We start from the raw sequence: 21,206 nt of genomic DNA on the forward strand, positions 1-21,206 counted from the left end.
GCTTCGACAATATGAAAGGGACTGAGGTATGAGTGATTAATACCATTCCTTATGCAGCTAGTCTCTGTTATGAATGGTGTGAAAATATAGCTCATAGGATCGGTTGGTGCAAAGAGAATAAGTAGGTTGGTGCATGCATTTCAGTGGGCTTGGCAGACTGGTATGTAATAGCAACTTCTGGCTCAATGAGGAAAGCAATAGGAAACTACCTTGCTCCTCAATTCCCTAGTATGCCTCTTCAGTGACACCTAGGCTATCTATGACAGCTGTTGGTAGAGCTGTAGAGGATCAAACCAGCCTTTGGGCTGAATACCCAACATACATACAAGTGGTAATGACTAGTACTGTACACGTATCTTTCCCAGGCAACGACAATTTTGCTTTTTGTTATGCTTTTCTTATTGATAGCATCACATTTTCACATGACAGTCTAAACTTAAGAGGTACTGATAAAGCTTTCAAAAATGTAAAATCATCAATAAACAAGATGCAAAAAGATTTTCTTTTGTTTCCTGAAAATTTCAATTTTTGGACTTGCATAGTTTCCCGCGGGCAATTCACAGTTCATGACGAAGGGAATACACGTGACTCTTCGCACGCACTTACTTCGGTTTTCTTCGCCAGCTCAGCTGTTTCTTAGATAACAGCTGTGAAGCGATTTTACGTAACCACAGTTGGCACCAATCAAGAGGTTAGCTTTTAATATCGAATCTTTTCATAAGAATTTGTCCGAATTACCATACTCTTACGAATATTTTCCCTGAAGAGCCGGAAACTGTTTAAATTACGAAAATTTACAGATGTTATGTTTAGAAATGTTATGTTAAACCAACGACGAACTTGCAGCAGGTACCGCAAGAAAAGGATAAAATACAGCACACAACCATAAGTCTGTTAAAGAATGAAGGCGTGACTATCATGGTTATTTAAATTAGATAAAAAATTACCTAAAATACCCTCAACTTCAACCGCACTTACCTCCAACACTAAGGTTTACTTTCTTTTCATACTTGTCGTCCAGGTATGCTTTGTTAAGGGCAAAAACCTCAATTGGAGGGCCCAATTTTACAACAGAAAATCTAGAAGACATATTTACTTATTGAGATATTAACTATCACAGTCACAGTGATCACTCGCCGATAAGTGTGAAATGACCTTCCCACTTCTTGAATGACCTTGTTCATGGAAGATATATTCTCACAAACTCGCCATGGGTATTCCATGCAATGCAAGGTAACTCGAATTTCAAGTTAGCATCTTACTCTTCCTCCATGTTTGTTCCCGATGGTTCTTTATCGATAAGTTACAACTCATAGTGCAGTCATGAATAGTTTTGAAATTTTTTTTCGGTATAAATAGGATACTGCAACATTAAATGATCACATTCTGCACAGAATAAATATATAAAATATTGAATGGTCACGTCAAATTCTTATCATTTGCATAAAATCCTATGGAATTCGTCCTTGCTTGGCAGACTAAAGATTAGGCCAATCCATATATACTGCCTACTCTGTGCCGGGAGAATTTTATATTAAAGAGGAAAAGCGCACAATGTGCAGGAAAAACAAATAGTTTACAATAGTTATTAGGATAGTCACTGTCCCTCACTGCAAGGCATTTTCAATGAGCACTTCCTTTCATTGCGTATCATTGCGTGATATCGATCACAGCTTCTGTTGCACAAAGCACAAACACAGGTGACGTCGGGATTATGGTATTTGATGGTCATACACACCTTGAAGAGGAAGCCATAAACGGCATAGCATGTCACTAAATATCTCAGCTCATGGTTCCTTGTTGCCAATCGCTGTAGATCATAGCGTCTGTAGCGTAGAACTCTGATCATATTTCATTTTTCTGTTTTCAAAGCACTTCCATGAGGCCTTTATATGCAGGAGTTGCTGGCAAAAGTAGCTGCAGTCGTAGTTCCTCAATGAAGAAAGGCTCCCCGGTGAGCTCGTATGCGAGCCGAGATGGTGTGAATTTGGAAAGGCACAATAATTTCTTCAGAAAAGTAGCATTCACTTTCTCAATCTGTTCCAGATTTCTCTGTGTGCAGTGTATCCAAATGAATTCTAGTCCATATGGTATGATAGGAGTGATTTTAATTTTGAATAATTTCATTGCCGTTCCAATTGATAGTCTATTGATGAGTTTTATATCATTCATCGCCTTGATAGCCGTGTTTGTTTTGTCTTCTATGTGTTTTCTGAATATGATGCCACGTGTTTGTAAGGTCATGCCAAGATATTTGAAGTGTGACACTGCTGTTAGTTTCTTTTCTTGGTAGAAGAAAGTGGTCTGTGGTCCCCCTTTTCTGAAGCTCATGGACACTGTCTTTTTTTCGTTAATTTGTAGCTCATTTTCCTTTGTCCATTGCACTAGTTGATCGAAGGCAATATGCAATTCTACCTAGCCTGTTGATGTTATTACCATATCATCTGCATAAATATAAATACGTACCATTTCTGATGTTATTGCTTGAACTACGTCAGCTGTTGCTGCAATGAAGAGCAGAGGGCTCAGTGGATCTCCTTGGAGTACCCCGTTTGTTTGATGAATTGGACGTGAGATATTTATACCGTCACTGATGATTATGCTGTTGTCATGGAGTATGTTTTGAATAATTCGCAATAGATAGTTCTCTCTACCAGCCAATTGCTGTAGTTTCCATATTATTAGCTGATTGAATCGAAATATTTCGTGTAATCTATAAATATTGCATGTAGTTTTCGTCCTGGATTTGACAAGCTAGTCTGTATGCCGTTGAGTAGGCAGGCAATAGCTTGGATTGCGCTTCTATTTTTCCTGAAACCGAATTGTTCCTCAGGTAATTTCAGGTCTATTGTATTTGTAAGCCTCTTGCATAGTAATTTAGTCAGTAAATTGAACATCGTACGTTCCAGGGCGATTCTTCTGTATGAGTTAGGATCCCCTGCGTCTCCTTTCCCTTTGTATAGCATTTTGACTGTAGATTTCCTCCAACTGTCCGAAATATTGTTTTGCTGTAGGCATCCGTTAAGAAAGTCAAATATTTCATCTTTCATTTCAAGCCATATTTCTTTAATATGCTCACCGTGTATAGAGTCGGGTCCACTTGATTTGTTGTTCTCGAGACTTGTTATAACGTCCGCCACTTCTTCCTCCGTAAAAGGTTCGACGTTCGTGACATCACTTGCCATTTCCAGCTCAGGGCGTGTATCTCTAGCTTGAACTACTTTGCGTAGATGTTCCTCCCATACATCTATTGAAATGCTTCTAGGAAATGTGGTTGCCGTGCATTTAGCGGTTTATATGGGTTCTGTTCTGCTTCACGTATAAGTTCACTTTCTTCTCTTTGGTGGTTCTCTTTCATTGCTTCCCTCACTAGGCGTTTATAGATTCTTCTTAGATCCGCGGACTTCATGCAGTTTATCTCCGATGGTTCTCTCTTTGCTATGTGTAAAGGGTCCAGAGCCGTACGCCGAGCCGCATAACATGCTTCATTGAACCAAGGCTTTGCCTTTCTTGCTACAGGAAGGACCGACGATGCCGCACTTCTTATTACCTGCTCTATACCAGCTGCTCCACTGTTAAGGAGTCCTCGCCGAATGTGCTCAGATATTTGTTGTTTCAACTCAGGATCCACTTTCCCCTTTGATAGCTTTCGCTTTAACCTCCTGGTGATCGGTGCTTCTTCTTGCGCTTCCTTGCACAGTCTGTTTCGACCGGTAGATTCTTTCTGTCAGCCGTGTTTCTTATCTTTTGAGCCACTGGCTTGATGTTTTCCATATTTGTAAAAACTAAATCGATTGTGCTTTATCCATTATGACATATGTATGTTTTATTTTCTTTCTGATTTATTAAAGAGAAGCCTTCTTCCTCCATATATTCCAAGAAGTCTGCAGTGTTTGAAGTAGGTGTGTCTATTCGACAGTTCATATCGCCAGCCACGATAACGGTGCTATTTTTGTTGATTTTGCAGAGTGCAGATCCGAGTTCATTTATTATCTCCCTGGCAGTGTATTCAGGTTGGAAATACACAGCGATTATCCAACACATCTGCACTAGTAATTTCTTGTTTTGTGAGGTGTCCTAAATGGAGCTAAACTCTTGTCCAAATAGCACGCTATGCCTCCACTTGGTCTTCCTAATTGTCCCTCTTCTGCAAAAACATTTAGTGAATATCGGTCTCTCAGGTTGTATTCTGTCTTTATAAACGTCTCTGTCATAATTATAATATGGTATTGCAAGAACATTTCATCTGAAATTGTTGTCGCCAAGCTCGATAGTCCTTCCACATTCCATAAGAGAACATTCAATTCTTGTAGTGATTCTGGATTAGATAGCACTGAACATTCTGTTGTGTTTGGCTCGAAAACGAAATCATCTAACGAAGACTGTTCAGGCCAGAAGTCAGATCGTTCGATATCGGCTCGATTCTTGAATGGTATGCCGACTTTGAAGGCCTTACTTATCCCCGTTGTTTGAAGCTCCTCCCACTCTGTTTCCCTGTATTCCGTTCTTTTTGATGTATTCTTTAATGAGTTCCTTGCTGGCATTATCTATTAGTCTTCCTATGTACATCCATGCCATTTTTATGCTTCTTGTAGTTCGCCTGTTTTTTGCTTTGTCCCGATGATAGCATGTCTTTCATAGGTATTCGTTTTCTCTCTTGCTTGGTTGAAGTATTGTTCTCTTCTAATTCTTCTCGATGACACCTCGGTCCCTGTTGCGTCTATTGTTTCCGTTTCTTCAATAGAGTCTTCTATAAGGACATCTCTTGGTTCTTCCTTCCTTGATGTGTCTGGCTTTGGAATTTCACGAACTGCATCATCTGACTGCCCATGTGTTACGTCTTTCTGTACTGACTTTCGAGTAGCGTCCTCTGATGATTGTCCTTGCCCTTCCTATTCTCCTTTCCTTTGATGAAGGTCCTCTGATGTTGGTATTAGCAGACTTTCTACTTCTATTAAGCCTGTCTTTGTCATCATTTGTGCTGTTTCAGCTGGAGGAGGATTTGGAGCTACTTTTTTGTGTCCCCAGGTGTTAGTTGTTGGCCTTGTTTTACGTTCCAGAACATTAACTACTATTTCTTCGATGGCTTTGGTCATATCTTTGGACAGGAATGTCATTATGGCTTCAAGCTTCTTTGTTAGCTGGTTTAAGATGCGATTTCCCCTATTTGGTTCTGAGATTTCCGAATTGCATGTAGGCCTACCACAGATCCATGAGAGTCTACATTTAGCGCGTTTCATGATTTCAAACTCACCATTAGTGAGTTTTGCACACTCTTTGTGATACCATGTGGCGCGTAAGCCTTCACACTGTACTTTGTTGCAGTAGCTACACTTTTCCTCATTGTTCATAGAAGAAGTTAAGGATTGGTTATTATTATTATTATTATTATTATTATTATTATTATTATTATTATTATTATTATTATTATTATTATTATTATTATTATTATTATTATTATTATTATGAGTAGCAGGCATGTCTTCTATGCTTCAGTTTTCTGTTCCTTCACCAGATGTAGTATCTATGGAGAATTGGTTTAGCCCACACTCTTTCCTTCACTGCGGGTATGTACAGTCTACGGCTATGTTACCGCAGGATTATTAGGTCGGTATCTCGCGAGATATCGTTTGATTCTTTCAGTTTATTCGATGATTCGATGCTCGGAGTAACCATTTGATTTTGATCACGCATGATTGTGTTAGTAGATGTTTCCATTTATCACCAGAACATTACGCGAACGACCCACATTAGCGCTAGGTGTATAACTGCGCTCTAGTGTTGTTTCCTCACAACTCAAGTGATAGTTCCAAAAACTTATTGCTCCAATAAGACTTTAGCAGTGATCTTGTGAACTATTTTGTACGTTTCGATGTTGTCTGAGCTTCGATCCTAACTTTTATTCGTTTAGGTTAAGTAGCTTCATGCAACCGTAGTTCGTGATTTTCAACGACACCAAATACTTCACACAGACTCACCTTTATTGTCCGTTGATCAGCGTTTGCTTCTTACACTCTTCACAACTAATACAATCTGTATTGTGCAATATTGCTTCTATAAGTACCAATTCACTATCACTCGCAAACGATACGTCCTATCACACAGCCGCCGCCATCATGCCGAGAGAATTGCGTTTACAGCGACATTTCAGATGGCAGCACTTACCGCACCCAAAACACATGTTGATTAAATTAGTGTTCGTTCGTAACACCAATATAAAATGAAAATAATCCTTAACAAGTTACTAATTGAGAAGATATTGCCCATAGAAAAACTAATATTTCATATTTGAATTTGGCTTAAGATATAGAATATAGAACATAAAACATATAAAATGTTACCAGTTACAGTGTTTATAGATTTATTGGGATCATCCCACTGCTGCATGGTACATAAAAACTTCAGAATTTTCTCTACACGAGTAACGGAGCACTTTTTCAGTCCTTTTCTTACTGTTATTTACCAGCAGTGGACGCACAAACTTTTCTATCACTATTTCGCTGACCCTTTGTTCATGACCAGATTTTCATAGCATATACTGCAGTCCGTGCGTCCGCCATGTCATTGGATCCACCAACCGATCTCACTGCATTAAATAGAGCTCCTATTGCGTTCCCACAAAATCATCTAGTGAGAACATCAAAGGCCGTATTTTGCAACAGATAAGACACACATTCCACTACGGTATAGTTTTCACAGTTAGCGAGACATCATCTGCAGCCTCATTAGTCAGAAGCTTCAGCTTAGCAAGCATTGATTCCAACTGAATTATTTTAACCTACTCAATGAAATCATCATCATTCAATCATTGCAGTATTTTATCTGCTGGCGAATAGAAATGCACTTAATCTGGATTTTTTGCCGAATTTACTGAGTTCTGTCAATGACGTCGTGGAATGTTAAAATTTTGTAAATTGATTCCATGAAGCGTACCGTCTATTCCGCGTCTGAAAAGTCTAAACTTGTGTTTATAAACGGGCATGGTTTTCTTTCATGAAGCAAATAGCAGCAGTAACCAGTGGAGAAAAATGTGTACAACACAACATTCATCTTTTCCGGATTCCTCTGTTCGATGTGTTTTTTCGTAATATCGAACAGGCTTGAATGTCAAGTCTCTCTGGAGAGAATAAATTCCTTTCACGTATTTGAAGTTCATTGCTGCCATTGTTGTCATTTCTCTGTCTAGTAAGTGGGATCTCACATATTTGATGAAATGGTAATAGTCAAAACTGAAAAGAAGTTTACGGTAAGGATGAGTCACACAGGTTCTCAATTTTCCATCTCCAAAATATTTAAACATACAAACTTTTTTAGGAAGTATCAACTGGCGCCAAGAGAGAAAAATGCATGATTATCGTTCGTTACCACTTTAATGCCTTTCCTCTCTATAAAGGAGTACATATTAACTATTTTGAAGATATACCTACATAACTGTAAATATAATACATAACATTCTTGAACACCAAATTACAAATGCTTGCTTGCTTGCTTGCTTGCTTGCTTGCTCAAACCGTAGTCGGTTTTTGGCCTCGCCAATTAGCCTTATCTCCCTTTTTCGATCCGTGTATTCTTCTTCGGTTAGTCCCATTCTGCTCATATCCCCTCTGACCCCATCTATCCATCTTAATCGTGGTCTTCCCTTTGGTCTCTTGCCTCTGATGTTTTCTTCCACCACCTGCCTGGTTATCTGACTTATCGACACATTACGTGCCCATACCACTTCATCCTCCTCTCTTTAATCACTGCCACAATGTCTAGCAATTTGTATAATTCCCGAAGTTCTAGGTTTTTTCTTTTCATCCATTCTCCTCTATCCTTCACTGGTCCAAAAATCTGTCTCAGCACAGCATTCTCAAATGTCATGAGTTTTCTTTCTGTCTTTTGGATCAGAGTCAGGTATCTGCTCCGTATAGGACCACAGGTTGTATTAAAGTCCGGTAGATCCTTATATTCGTGTGTCTCGATAGAAGCCGGGATTTGAGCAGCTTTCCGACTGCAAACGTTGACCTGCTTCCTGCTTGAATTCTAGCCATTATTTCTTGATCTATCTCATTCTTCTCACCGAGTACTGCCCCAAGATATTTAAATGCTTTTACTCTTTCAAAAATTTCTCCATCCACATCTAAGGATTTGTTATTATTTTCTCTGCTTACTACAAGGTATTTGGTCTTTTCCTTATTCATCTTTAAGCCCACACTAATTGCTTCTTCCCTTAAAACTCTTGTCATTTTAAGAAGATCTTGCTCATTCTGTGCCATCAAGACTACATCATCAGCGTAAGCAATTATTACTACATCTAAATATTACGCTATTTTATTGCTCGGCTGTGTATTTGCTCTATTTAGGCAGGACTTCAACGTTTTCTTAATCAGAGCTATAATAATAAATTACTAACATTTCGTGTAGAAGAACTAAAGTATAAATTTCAGTATGGCCATGTAGACAAAACTAACACAAACATTTCAGTAAGGAGTCCCCTTAAAAGTCTCACTGATTTAGAACAGTGAGCTTTGTTTTGGAGCTTTAGGACGATGTGAACTATCACACACGCTAAGCCAGATTTCAGTGCTTTTGAAGTAAACTACCACTTAACATTTAGCTCATGAAAAAGAAAGAACAGTATCAGGGAATAAATATTTATTCCTTTAGAACAATGGATGGTATTACTTTGTATAACACATTAGTTTCGAATATGGAATATACAATATAATATAGAATACCCAGGTAGGCCTACATAAGTGTAGTGTAGGCTATTCGGAGATTAACAGTTTCCTCCTCGCTTGTCGTTGCTATGTGAGGATGCCGAGAGCCACGACCGTCCAAACTGAAATATTCAAGAGGATTTGCACAGACGCCGCGAGCCTTTTGACGTCGTTCCGCAGGTCTCCTTCTCGGATTTCCATCAACGCGGGTATGGTGAGTGCCACATTTGGCACATGGTCTGCGATGGACGTATATATCACCGTGTTGTTCTGTCCTGGTGCCATCAGACAGGAACCATCAGAGTCCAGACGCACTGCACCACCTACGAGCGATTTCTCGCAGAACAACTGGCTGCCAATGTCATCCTGGGGAGGTAAAGTACAATTTTTTAAAGCCCTTGTTTCATGCTCTTATCCTCGCTTCGAAACTCCAATATTTAATAACATGATTAAACATATCTTGAGGCAAGCAGTATTTCCAGTTCAATGACATTTGTTTCGCTCCGGTCGTTCTAAACCCACACATATATTTAGTGTATTTCTTTAACACACACACTTTGCCAATAAACTTAAGTAGTTTTACGATGCTAAGAAAATGAAAAGCAGCATTTATCACAATTTTTAGCGAATGTTTTCACTTAACTTATATTAAAAACATAGAAGTGCATAATTTTATTGGTAAAGTGGAGGTAGACCACCGTGTGTTAGACAGCAAAGAAATATTTTTTTCATGCTTATGCTCAAGAACATGAAAAATTAACTGAGCACATATTTTATGTCGACCCCCTGTGGGTGGGAGACGCAGATGAAGAATACACCCACGGTATCCATTAACTGTCGTAAGAGGCGACTAAAAGGTGTGACCAACGTATGATGAACCATCAGACTACTTGTGATTAGTACCATTACGTGAGGAACACCCTGGGTTGACGTTACTTGCGATTAGTACTGCCATGTGAGGAACACCCTGGGTTTACGTTACCTAGGAGCAGTACCATTATGTGCGGAACACCACGGGTCTGCGCGTTGCCTGTGATTAGTACCATTGTGTGTATACCATTGAGGTGGGGGAGTGGGCGCTCGGCTGCACAGACTTGTGTCTAGCGTGAAAAGGTACCGAGCGCTGGGATCAAATATGTTGATTCCACTGTGTTATATATATATACAGAGAAGACACAGCCTATAATGCAAATGAAAAGACTAATTTTTCCACCTCATGAGGAATCAAACCTTGCATCCCTAACATGAACTGTCACCAACAACACTGTATGAGCAAACTGGTGAGTTACAATATCATCTTAAAATATTATTCTGTAATTAGTGCTTGTATTTTATGTTCAAATTGGTGATAATGTATGTTGAGGTTGTTGGCTGAAATAATCCAGCACTAGGGTCACACCAACCTGTCCAAGAATTCAGCAGTGAAAAGGTTGAGTAGAGCCAGACAGGCTCTTTCTCATAGTCTCTCACTCCGAGATAACATTCTTTCGAACTGCACATTGTTAAAAACGTTAGGATTATACATTTATATCTGTATATGAAATGCAACATGCACATCAAGGCATTAAGCTGAGTGGCTTTTACGATCCTTGAATTCATCTATCAGGGTCTGCAGGAGCCCAGAAGTTTTGACCTCCCATTTCGCATACAGTTTCAATGGTAAGGCCAGTACTAGTCTTCTGTGTAGCACACCAGTGATGGTTAACATGAACGAGCTGGAAAGATATTGAAGACTAGCAGAGCAATGTCAACAAAGCTGTGAAATCGCTTCTACCCATAAACATCCTTGAAGAAAATAGACAAATCTCCAGTGAATGTAATCAAACTGTCTCTCAGAATGTGTCTGCGTTACCAATGAGTAGTACCACTGTATGAGGGACACAATGGGTTTACGCTGCCTGTGATTAGTACATCTATGTGAGGAACACCACGGCTTTGCGCATTGCCCGTGATTAGTACCACTATGTGCGGAACACCATGGGTCTGTGTTACCTGTGGGTGGTACCGTAATGTGTGACACACCGTGGCTCTACATTGCCTATGATTAGTACCTCTATGTGAGCATCACCATGATTATGCGTGGCCTGTGATTAGTACCACTATGTGAGGAACACTGCGAATCTAGCCGACGCCCGTGATTAGTCCCTCTATGTGAGGAGCACGAAGGGTCTGCGTTACTTGTAAGTAGTACTATGGGTCTGTATTACCCGTGAGTGGTACCATTATGTGTTACATACCATGGGTCTACATTACCTGTGATTGGTACCAACATGCGAGGATCACCATGAGCCTACGTTACCTGTGATTAGTACCACTATAGGAAGAACAACATGGTTCTGCTTTACCGGTGACTAGTACAATTATGAAGGGCCGGTGACCTGGATTTTGAACCCCTTTGGACAACAAGCATCATCTCAGAATATGAAGCATATGAATTGGATCAACTGATTGTTTTGTATTCATGGTCAATTTTCATCATCATTCGTTTTAGATTTTAGTCAGTGGATAAATTTTGAAGTTTTACTATCGTTTCATTTCGTTGCACCTTGGACAATTAGGGACGATGACCTAGCTGTTAAGCCCCTTTCGACAACAAACATCATTATCATCATCATCATCATCATCATCATCATTACTATTGATACCTTGAAGATAGGATACAGTTCGAATAAGCCCTATCACCTAGCCCCGAGTGAAGATAAACTTCAATGACCTGGCCGGTAATCGAACCCGGTACCCTTGAATCCGAAAATCAACCCACTGACCGTTCAGTTACGGAGTCTGAAAAAGAGTAAAGGAATTTTTGGCACACATTGTAGGGGCTTAAACTTTTCCTACCTGGGAAAAGCCAACGATGGTTTGAAAAAGTGTTCACTCTTCTTTTACCTGCAAAATTTGATATTGTGATCGATCAGGCGCCATATCATAATGGTTGATCCTGAAACACAAAAACCCTTCAATGTCTTGGAGGAAAACAAATTACGAAGCCTGTTTTTTTAAGTAAGGTCGGTTTTGTTGTAGACACTAGTAGTTCGCGCGCATATCGCAACGAGCGTGCGTCGTGTACCGGCATGCCTCGGGAACAACTGTGCTCAGTTTCAGCTCTGTAGCTAACCTGTACGGTTCTGTTCTGTGCTTTCAAAATGTTTAAGACTATCAACTCGCCCGCCGCGAGTGAGGTTCGGTCAGTGATACGGTTTTTGTCAGCAAGGAACCTGTCTGCTGCAGAAATTCATCGACAGATTTGCGAAGTGTACGGTGATACTGTTAGTGAAAGCAAAGAGCGTAAGTGGGTGCGACAATTCAAAGATGGCCGTGACAACGTCCATTGATGAGGACCGCTCCGGTCGCCCTTCTTTGATTACAGACGATTTGGTGGCTTCAGTTGAAGCGAAGATTCGTGAGAACAGGCGCTTCACAATAACAGGTCTCTCAAACGAATTTCCTGACGTGTCGAGATCAGTGCTTTACAACATTGTTTCTGAACACCTAAAGTTTAGGAAACTGTGCTCCCGTTGGGTCCCGAAACTCCTAACAGAGGACAACAAAAACCAAAGATTTGAGTGTGCAATTAAGTTCTTTACTCGTTATGACGAAGAAGGTGGCGGCTTCTTGAGTCAGATCGTTACTGGAGACGAAACATGGATTTCGCATATCACGTCCGAATCGAAGCAACAGAACATGGAATGGAGACACACACACTCGCCTGTAAAGGTGAAGGCCAAACAGACTCTGTCTCAGCGCAAAATCATGGCGTCGGTGTTTTGGGTCAGCATGGTGGTTTGTTGGTCGATTTCATGCAACGAGGAACCACTATCAATGCAGACGCATACTGCCAAACCCTGAGAAAGCTACGCAGAGCGATTCAAAACAAAAGACGCGGCATGCTGACAAAGGGAATTGTCCTTCTCCATGACAATGCAAGACCTCACACTGCAGGTCAGACCCGCGATTTATTGGACAGTTTTGGCTGGGAAGTTATAGACCACTCACCCTACAGTCCTGATCACGTATTACGTGGATCACATCTAGAGGCATTGAACTTCCTCCAGGAATCCAGAATTGTGAAAAAAAATGTCTAAAGCGGAGCTCATTGTTCAAGCCAAGCCGCACTTCCGGACATCCGAAAAGAAACTCGAGCATATCATAAAGCATGTTCGTCCTGATGTTGAACTCATCTGGCAGCTGGTCGCTCATCGTGAGTTTAACCCCATAAAGTTGATATGAGCATATGCAAAACATAAAATAGCTAAAGTGAATACGTCTAACTAAGCGAAGAGAAGAAGGTCAATGGAGGTGATATGGGATCTGTGCTAAGAAGCCTTGAGATCCGCTACTCCCTAGCTATGGAATAAAAAAATGTATTGGACACACCAATAAAATTGAGAAACATTATGGGAGGAAAGGTGCGCTCACGGAAGATGAGTCTACTATTGATCTTGTAATACATTTAAACGACAGTTAATCTCATTCATCAGATAGTGATTATGCTGAAGACCGAAGGAGCATTTTAAATTTGATTTCATGATTTATTTTTAAAAAATGAACTTTATAAATAGGCAGCAAAAACTTGTAAATACTGTGTTATAGTACAATGACAACAGCCTTTCAGCTAGCACACCATTTTAAAACCTGACATTGGTGGTCCAAAGCCCTCAGGAGAAAAGGTGATGGGAAATTGTATTTTTCTTACAAAAATTAGAGAAAACACGTTTTTCGACCTTTACCGCATTGAATTATGCACGCGCTACGAGAGCTCGCTGTGAAGCAAATGCTACTGTGCTCCGCGCGCTTGGCTGACCGGAGTTGTTAGCGACAGCGTAATCTGTACCCTCTTACTAAAGTTCACGTAGAAATGAGATGTTTCGAAGAAACAATGAGTTCTTCTCTACTTATAAAGAAAGTAAGTTTCCAAATAATTCTGCAAAGTGCACTGATGCATTAATCACTAACGAAACGAAGAGGTCCTTCTCATACGCCGGAACTTACGGCGAAATACGAGATATACTACGTAATTCTGTCCTTGATATATCGAGCGCTAGTCCAATGAAGTTTTTAAACAACTGACGAAACAACAAACATCCACTTAATGTACAACAGGGAGCGCCCATTTTATGTTCAACGCGACAACGTCGCTAGGATTTCCAGGGCTAAATGTATTGTTCTCGCCGGCCGGTAGGCGGCTTTCTTCGTACACAACCATCCAAATAAATCTAAATATAAAATCAACGACAGTAGTATAATAAGCGGGTTCGGCCGCCTCCTCCTCCTCCCGCCGCCTCCTCCTCCGCCGCCCGCGGGAAATTTGAATTTTGGCGGGAAATTTGAATTTTGGCGCGAGATTTGAATTTGTAAACAAAGCCACGTGCTTTTTGACAGCTGTCATCGACAACAACGCATCGCTAACCTCACTACTGCCATCTTGACGGGCCTAAACCTCACTAGTGCCAACTTAACCTAACTAGCATGAGGTAAACAAAGCCACGTGTTTTTTGACAGCCACGTGCTTTTTGACAGACAACAACGCATCGCTAACCTCAGTACTGCCATCTTGACGGGCCTAAACCTCAGTAGTGCCAACTTAACCTCACTAGCATGAGGTAAACAAAGCCACGTGCTTTTTGACAGCCACGTGCTTTTTGACAGATTTGTAAACAAAGCCACGTGCTTTTTGACAGCTGTCATCGACAACAACGCATCGCAAACCTCAGTACTACCATCTTGACAGGCCTAAACCTCAGTAGTGCCAACTTAACCTAACTAGCATGAGGTAAACAAAGCCACGTGTTTTTTGACAGCCACGTGCTTTTTGACAGATTTGTAAACAAAGCCACGTGCTTTTTGACAGACAACAACGCATCGCTAACCTCAGTACTGCCATCTTGACGGGCCTAAACCTTAGTGCTACCAACTTAACCTAACTAGCGCGTGGTAAACAAAGCCACGTGCTTTTTTGACAGCCACGTGCTTTTTGACAGCTGTCATCCGCCATCTTTAAACCACAGAGCACTGTGCTGCCCTCTTTCATCACCTGTCATCGGCAGTGCTGCCATCTTGGCGGGCCTAAACCTTAGTGCTACCAACTTAACCTCAATAGCGTGAGATAAACAAATCCACGTGCTTTTTTGACAGCTGTCATCCGCCATCTTTAATCTATATAGCACAGTGCTGCCCTCTTTAGCTACTTACCTTTGAAATGTGGTGGCGGATAATTTGAAAAATGCTTTTTGACAACAACCATCTTTGAGCACCGTGCTGCCCTCTTAAACAAACTCACGTGCTTTTTTCTGACAGCTATCATCCGCCATCTTGCATCACAAACCTCAGTGCTGCACTCTTTAGCTAGATACCTTTGAAATGTGGTGGCGGTAATTTGAAAAATTCTACATTCTCTTGTTTAGAAACAAACCCATGCGCTTTTTTTGACAGCTATCATCCGCCATCTTTAATCCAGAGAGCACCGTGCTGCCCTCTTTAGCTACTTACCTTTGAAATGTGGTGGCTGCAAATTCCACGTGCTCTTGTTTGAAACAAAGCTATGTGCTTTTTTGACAGCTGACATCCGCCATCTTTAATCCAGAGAGCACCGTGCTGCCCTCTTTATCGTAGTAGATGTAAATTCGTCACAGCTGTCATCCGCAGTGCTGCCATCTTAACGGGTCTAAACCTTAGTGCTACCAACTTAACCTCACTAGCGCGAGATAAACAAATCCACGTGCTTTTTTGTCAGCTGTCATCCACCATCTTTAATCCATAGAGCACAGTGGTGCCCTCTTTAGCTACTTACCTTTGAAATGTGGTGGCGGATAATTTGAAAAATGCTTTTTGATAGCAGCCATCTTTGAGCACCGTGCTGCCCTCTTTAGCTAGATACCTGTGGTGGTAGGCAATTCCACATGACAGCAGCCATCTTTAATCAAGAGGGTACCGTGCTGCCCTCCATGTGGTGGCGGAAATTTGAAAAATTCTACATGCTCTTGTTTGGAAACAAACTCACGTGCTTTTTTTCTGACAGCTGTCATCCGCCATCTTGTATCACAAACCTCAGTGCTGCGCTCTTTAGCTAGATACCTTTGAAATGTGGTGGCGGCAATTTGAAAAAATTCTATGTGCTCTTGTTTAGTAAACAAAGCCACGTGCTTTTTGACAGCTGTCATCCACCATCTTTAATCAATAGAGCACTGTGCTGCTATCATGCGGGCAATTTCGTCAGCTGTCATCCGCCATCTTTAATCTACAGAGCACCGTGCTGCTCTCTGTAGTAGCAGGTAATTTTAAAAGTTCTGTTAGCTGTCATCCGCCATCTTTATTCAAGAGAGCACCGTGCTGCCATCTTTAGCTAGATACCTTTGAAATGTGGCGGCGGCAAATTGAAAATTCCCACGTGCTCTTGTTTGGAAACAAACTCGCGTGCTTTTTGACAGCTGTCACCCGCCATCTTACATCGCAAACCTCAGTGCTACACTCTATATGGTGGCGGATAATTTAAAAAGAAAAATTCTACAGCAGCCATCTCTCGGCGCTAATTGCACAAGATGGTGGCTATACATGACTCCTTAAAGGTGCTTATGCAAGATGGCCGCTATACATAGGTTCTTATGAGACGTCCTAAGGATGCTTGCGCAAGATGGTGGTTATACAAGGCTCCTTATGAGGCACCCTAGGGATGCTTGTGCAAGATGGCGGTTGCTCTTATGAGGCGGCTTAAGGGTCCTTGCACAAGATGGTTAGAGACGCCCTAAGGATGCTTGCGCAAGATGGTGGACACAAGATGGCGGCTATACACGACACCTTAAAGGTGCTTGCGCAAGATGGCTGCTGTTCTTAGCTTAGAGGCTAACGTGTCGTGCTAGTTCGATTCATTAAATTTGGGGCTTAAATGCAAAATGTTAAATATCTCGAAAACGGTGCATCGTAGAGCAAAACGGACAAATTTTTTCTGACCAATACCTCGGTTCGCAGTACGAGGAACATGATAGCATAAGTCTAATGATGAGATCAACGGTTCGGTTCCTACTTAGGCCCTTTGGCATTCACTCTGTTTTAGCTTGTATTGAAGCAAGTCTTCGTAACATGATCAGGTCTAGCTATGGTAGAGAGTATAACGTGCCGTGCAGGTTCGATTCATTAAATTTAGGGCTTAAATGCAAAATGTTAAATATCTCGAAAACGGATAAAAATTTTCCACCTGATACCTAGGTTTTCAGTATCAGGAACATGATAGCATAAGAAAAACATAGTCTAATGATGAGATCGACGGTTCGATCCCTACTTAGGCCCTTTGGCATTGGCAGCTATCTAATTCTACAAGATGGCGGCTATACATAGCTTCTTATGAGACAGCTTAAGAGCGCTTGCACAAGATGGCTGCTGCTCTTATGAGACACCCTAGGGGTGCTTGCGCAAGGTAGCAGTGACAAGACGGTGACTATACACAGCTGCTTATGATACGGCCTAGAGGTGCTCACACAAGATGGTGGCTGCTCTGATGAAGAAAGTTAGCTTTGCATCGTGCAGGTATCTTTACAGCACTAAACCTCATACCTTTGAAATGTGGTGGCAGGTAATTTGAAAAATTCGACGTGCTTTTTCATAAGCTGTTAAGGCCTCCTCTTATGTCAAGGCATAGCTCTATCGAACAAGTTTAAACCTGCATCGGGATAGCTAGAGTAAGCGCGTGCTGCAGTGATGACGTCATTATGCATGTTTAGACTTGCAAATCACAGAAGAAACGTAACAAGGCTGGAATCGAAAACTGCACTCTATGCTGTTAACTTTATCATGTGATCGAAACATTGATTGAAGTATTTAGAACACGCAATAAGTAGAACCAAACACTGTACTCGATACAACATGTGTTTAGAACATGTCAGGGTATATCTTTGTTCTAAGAAGATTAGTTTACCGCACATTCCTTGGCTAAAGGGCTAATAGGCTAAAGGGCTAATGGGCTAAAGGGCTAAAGGGCTAATGGGCTAAAGGGCTAAAGGGCTAAAGGTGCAACAACCTCATCGATCGCTATCAGCAAGAACGCTTGTACTTTGTTAAGTGTAGAAAATTAATCTTTATTGGTAAATGGTTTTATGTTCAGAACAAGGAATGGAACCTAGGGGTTACGTCTAACCTAATAAAATCCCCGAGGTGCGATGAGTTACGTTTTTCGAACTAGTGTTTGGAACACTGAACTTTTCAAGATGGCAAGAGTGAGGTTAGCAATGTTCTGTTGTTGCATTTTAAATTCCGCGCTACAACATGCATAAGGTAGCAGCCTTGAGGTTTACTGCCGTAAAGATGGCAAGAGTGAGGTTAGCAATGTTCCGTTGTTGGATTTTAAATTCCGCGCTGTAACATGCATAAGGTGGCAGCCTTGAGGTTTACCGCCGTAAAGATGGCAGCAGTGAGGTTAGCGACGCTCTATTGTCCTTCAAAGTGAGGTTAGGGTTCGTCAAGAAGACAGCTGTCAAAAAAGCACGTGGCTATGTTTACCAAACAAGAGCACGTGGTCGTGACGTCACGGTCACGTAATCAATCCTTAGCTCGACGTCGCTAAGAGCAGCATTAGGATTAGCTATTCTTAAAAGTCTTGGGAACAGAGCAGCAGTATGAATTGCTATGTTTCAAAGCGTGTACACATCACCTATCGATTTTACATACATCGACCATCGAACTAAACTTCATCCGCTAGATCGTGCTGCTATCTTAGCATGACTTTAAAGTACAATGAATAGCTATGTTTCAAAGCGTGTACACATCACCTATCGAATTTGCATGCATCGACTCCCGTACTAAACTTCTTCCGCTAGATTGTGCTGCTATCTTAGCATGACTTTAAAGTACAAAGTATAGCCATGTTTCAAAGCGTGTACACATTACCTATCGACTTTGCATGTATCGACTCTCGTACTAAACTTCTGCAGGTAGATTGTGCTGCTATCTTAGCATAACTTATACGCATGAACTTAAAGTACAAAGAATAGCTATGTCTCAAAGCGTGTACATTACTTATTGATTTTGCATGCAACAAATATCGTACTAAACTTCTTCCTCTAGATTGTACTGCTATCTTAGCATAACTTATACACATGAACTTAAAAGTAGAAAGAATAGCCATGTTTCAAAGCGTGTACACATTACTTATTGATTTTGCATGCATCAAATATCGTACTAAACTCCTTCCGCTAGATTGTGCTGCTATCTTAACATAACCTATACGCATGACCTTAAAGTAAAAAGGTGTGTACACATCACCTATCGATTTTGCATGCATCGAATCTCGTACTGAACTTCGTCGGCTAGATTGTGCTGGTATCTTAGCATAACTTATACACATGAACTTAAAAGTACAAAGAATAGCCATGTTTCAAAGCGTGTACGCATCAACTATCGAATTTGCATGTATTGACTCTCGTACTAAACTCCTTCCGCTAGATTGTGCTGCTATCTTAGCATAACCAATACGCATGACCTTAAAGTAAAAAGAATAGCCATGTTTCAAAGTGTGTACACATCACCTATCGATTTTGCATGCAACAAATATTGTACTAAACTTCTTCCGCTAGGTTGTGCTGCTATCTTAGCATAACTTATACACATGAACTTAAAGTATGAAGAATAGCCATGTTTCAAAGCGTGTACACATTACTTATTGATTTTGCATGCATCAAATATCGTACTAAATTTATTCCGCTAGATTGTGCTGCTATCTTAGCATAACCTATACCAATGAACTTAAAGTACAATGATTAGTCATGTTTCACAGCGTGTACACATCAACTATCGAATTTGCATGTATCGACTCTCGTACTAAACTTCTGCAGGTAGATTGTGCTGCTATCTTAGCATAACTAAGACGCATGAACTTAAAGTACAAAGAATAGCTATGTCTCAAAGCATGTACACATTACCTATCGATTTTGCAAGCATCGACTCTCGTACTAAACTTCTTCCGCAAGATTGTGCTGCTATCTTAGCATAACCTATACACATGACCTTAAGGTACAAAGAATAGCCATGTTTCAAAACGTGTACACATTACCTATCGACTTTGCATGCAACAAATATCGTACTAAACTTCTTCCGCTAGATTGTGCTCGCATCTTAGCATAACTTATACACATGAACTTAAAAGTACAAAGAATAGCCATGTTTCAAAGCATGTACACATTACCTATGGATTTTGCATGCATTGACTCTCGTACTAATCTCCTCCCGATAGATTGTGCTGCTATCCTAGCATAACCTATACGCATGACCTTAAAGTAAAAAGAATAGCCATGTTTCAAAGTGTGTACACATCACCTATCGATTTGCATGCAACAAATATCGTACTAAACTTCTTCCGCTAGATTGTGCTGCTATCTTAGCATAACTAAGATGCATGAACTGAAAGTACAAAGAATAGCCATGTTTCAAAGTGTGTACACATCACCTATCGATTTTGCATGCATCGACTCTCGTACTAAACCTCTTACGCTAGATTGTGCTGCTATCTTAGCATAACCTGTACACATGAACTTAAAGTACAAAGAATAGCCTTGTTTCAAAGCGTTTACACATTACCTAATGATTTTGCACGAAACGACTATCATACTAAACTTTTCCCACTAGATTGTGCTAAAATCATGTAAGTGTGCTGCTATCTTAGCATAACCTATTGATTTTACATGCATCGACTATCGTACTAGACTTCTTCCGCTAGAGCATGTAGCAATCGCTTTTGTGTATCCCTAACCCATGTGCATGAACTTAAAGCATAAAGATGAGCTATGTTCTAAAGCGTATACACATCACCTATCGATAATGTATGTATCGAATATCGTACTAAACTTCTCCTGCTAGAGCGTACGGGTATCGCTTATGCGTGCATGAACTTAAAGCATAAAGAATAGCAATGTATAAAAATCTTGTAAACAAAGCAGCAGCATTACGTATAGTCAAGATTAAATGCGTGCACACATCATGTATCCATGACGCACACAGTACTAAACTTATTCCATTAGAATGTACAAAGTTCACATGTGTTTGTGCTGCTATCTTAGCATAGCCTATGTGAATGAACTTAAAGCATAAAGAATAGTGATGTATAAAAATCTTGTGAATATAGCAGTGTTAACTACGTAGGTGTAGACATTGATCGTTTCATGCTGACGCAGCATACCACGTGACCGTGACGTCACGACCACGTGCTCTTGTTTGGTAAACATAGCCACGTGCTTTTTTGACAGCTGTCTTCTTGACGAACCCTAACCTCACTTTGAAGGACAATAGAGCGTCGCTAACCTCACTGCTGCCATCTTTACGGCGGTAAACCTCAAGGCTGCCACCTTATGCATGTTACAGCGCGGAATTTAAAATCCAACAACGGAACATTGCTAACCTCACTCTTGCCATCTTTACGGCAGTAAACCTCAAGGCTGCTACCTTATGCATGTTGTAGCGCGGAATTTAAAATCCAACAACAGAACATTGCTAACCTCACTCTTGCCATCTTGAAAAGTTCAGTGT

The 21,206-nt window shown here is 40.8% G+C and overlaps 1 protein-coding gene across 1 annotated transcript in view; it reads right to left on the reverse strand.

The window, feature by feature from the left end:
• The window catches only part of Got1 (Glutamate oxaloacetate transaminase 1), a 64,032-nt gene extending 62,877 nt beyond the window's left edge, over positions 1–1,155 (reverse strand). The window contains exon 1 of the mRNA XM_067152504.2: positions 979–1,155. Coding sequence (XP_067008605.2) covers positions 979–1,090 — 112 coding nt within the window. The 5' untranslated portion in view covers positions 1,091–1,155. The remainder of the gene's footprint in view (positions 1–978) is intronic.
• Between the last annotated feature and the right edge of the window lie 20,051 nt (positions 1,156–21,206).

The sequence above is a fragment of the Anabrus simplex genome, chromosome 8, assembly GCF_040414725.1.
Source record: "Anabrus simplex isolate iqAnaSimp1 chromosome 8, ASM4041472v1, whole genome shotgun sequence".
NCBI lineage: Eukaryota > Metazoa > Arthropoda > Insecta > Orthoptera > Tettigoniidae > Anabrus > Anabrus simplex.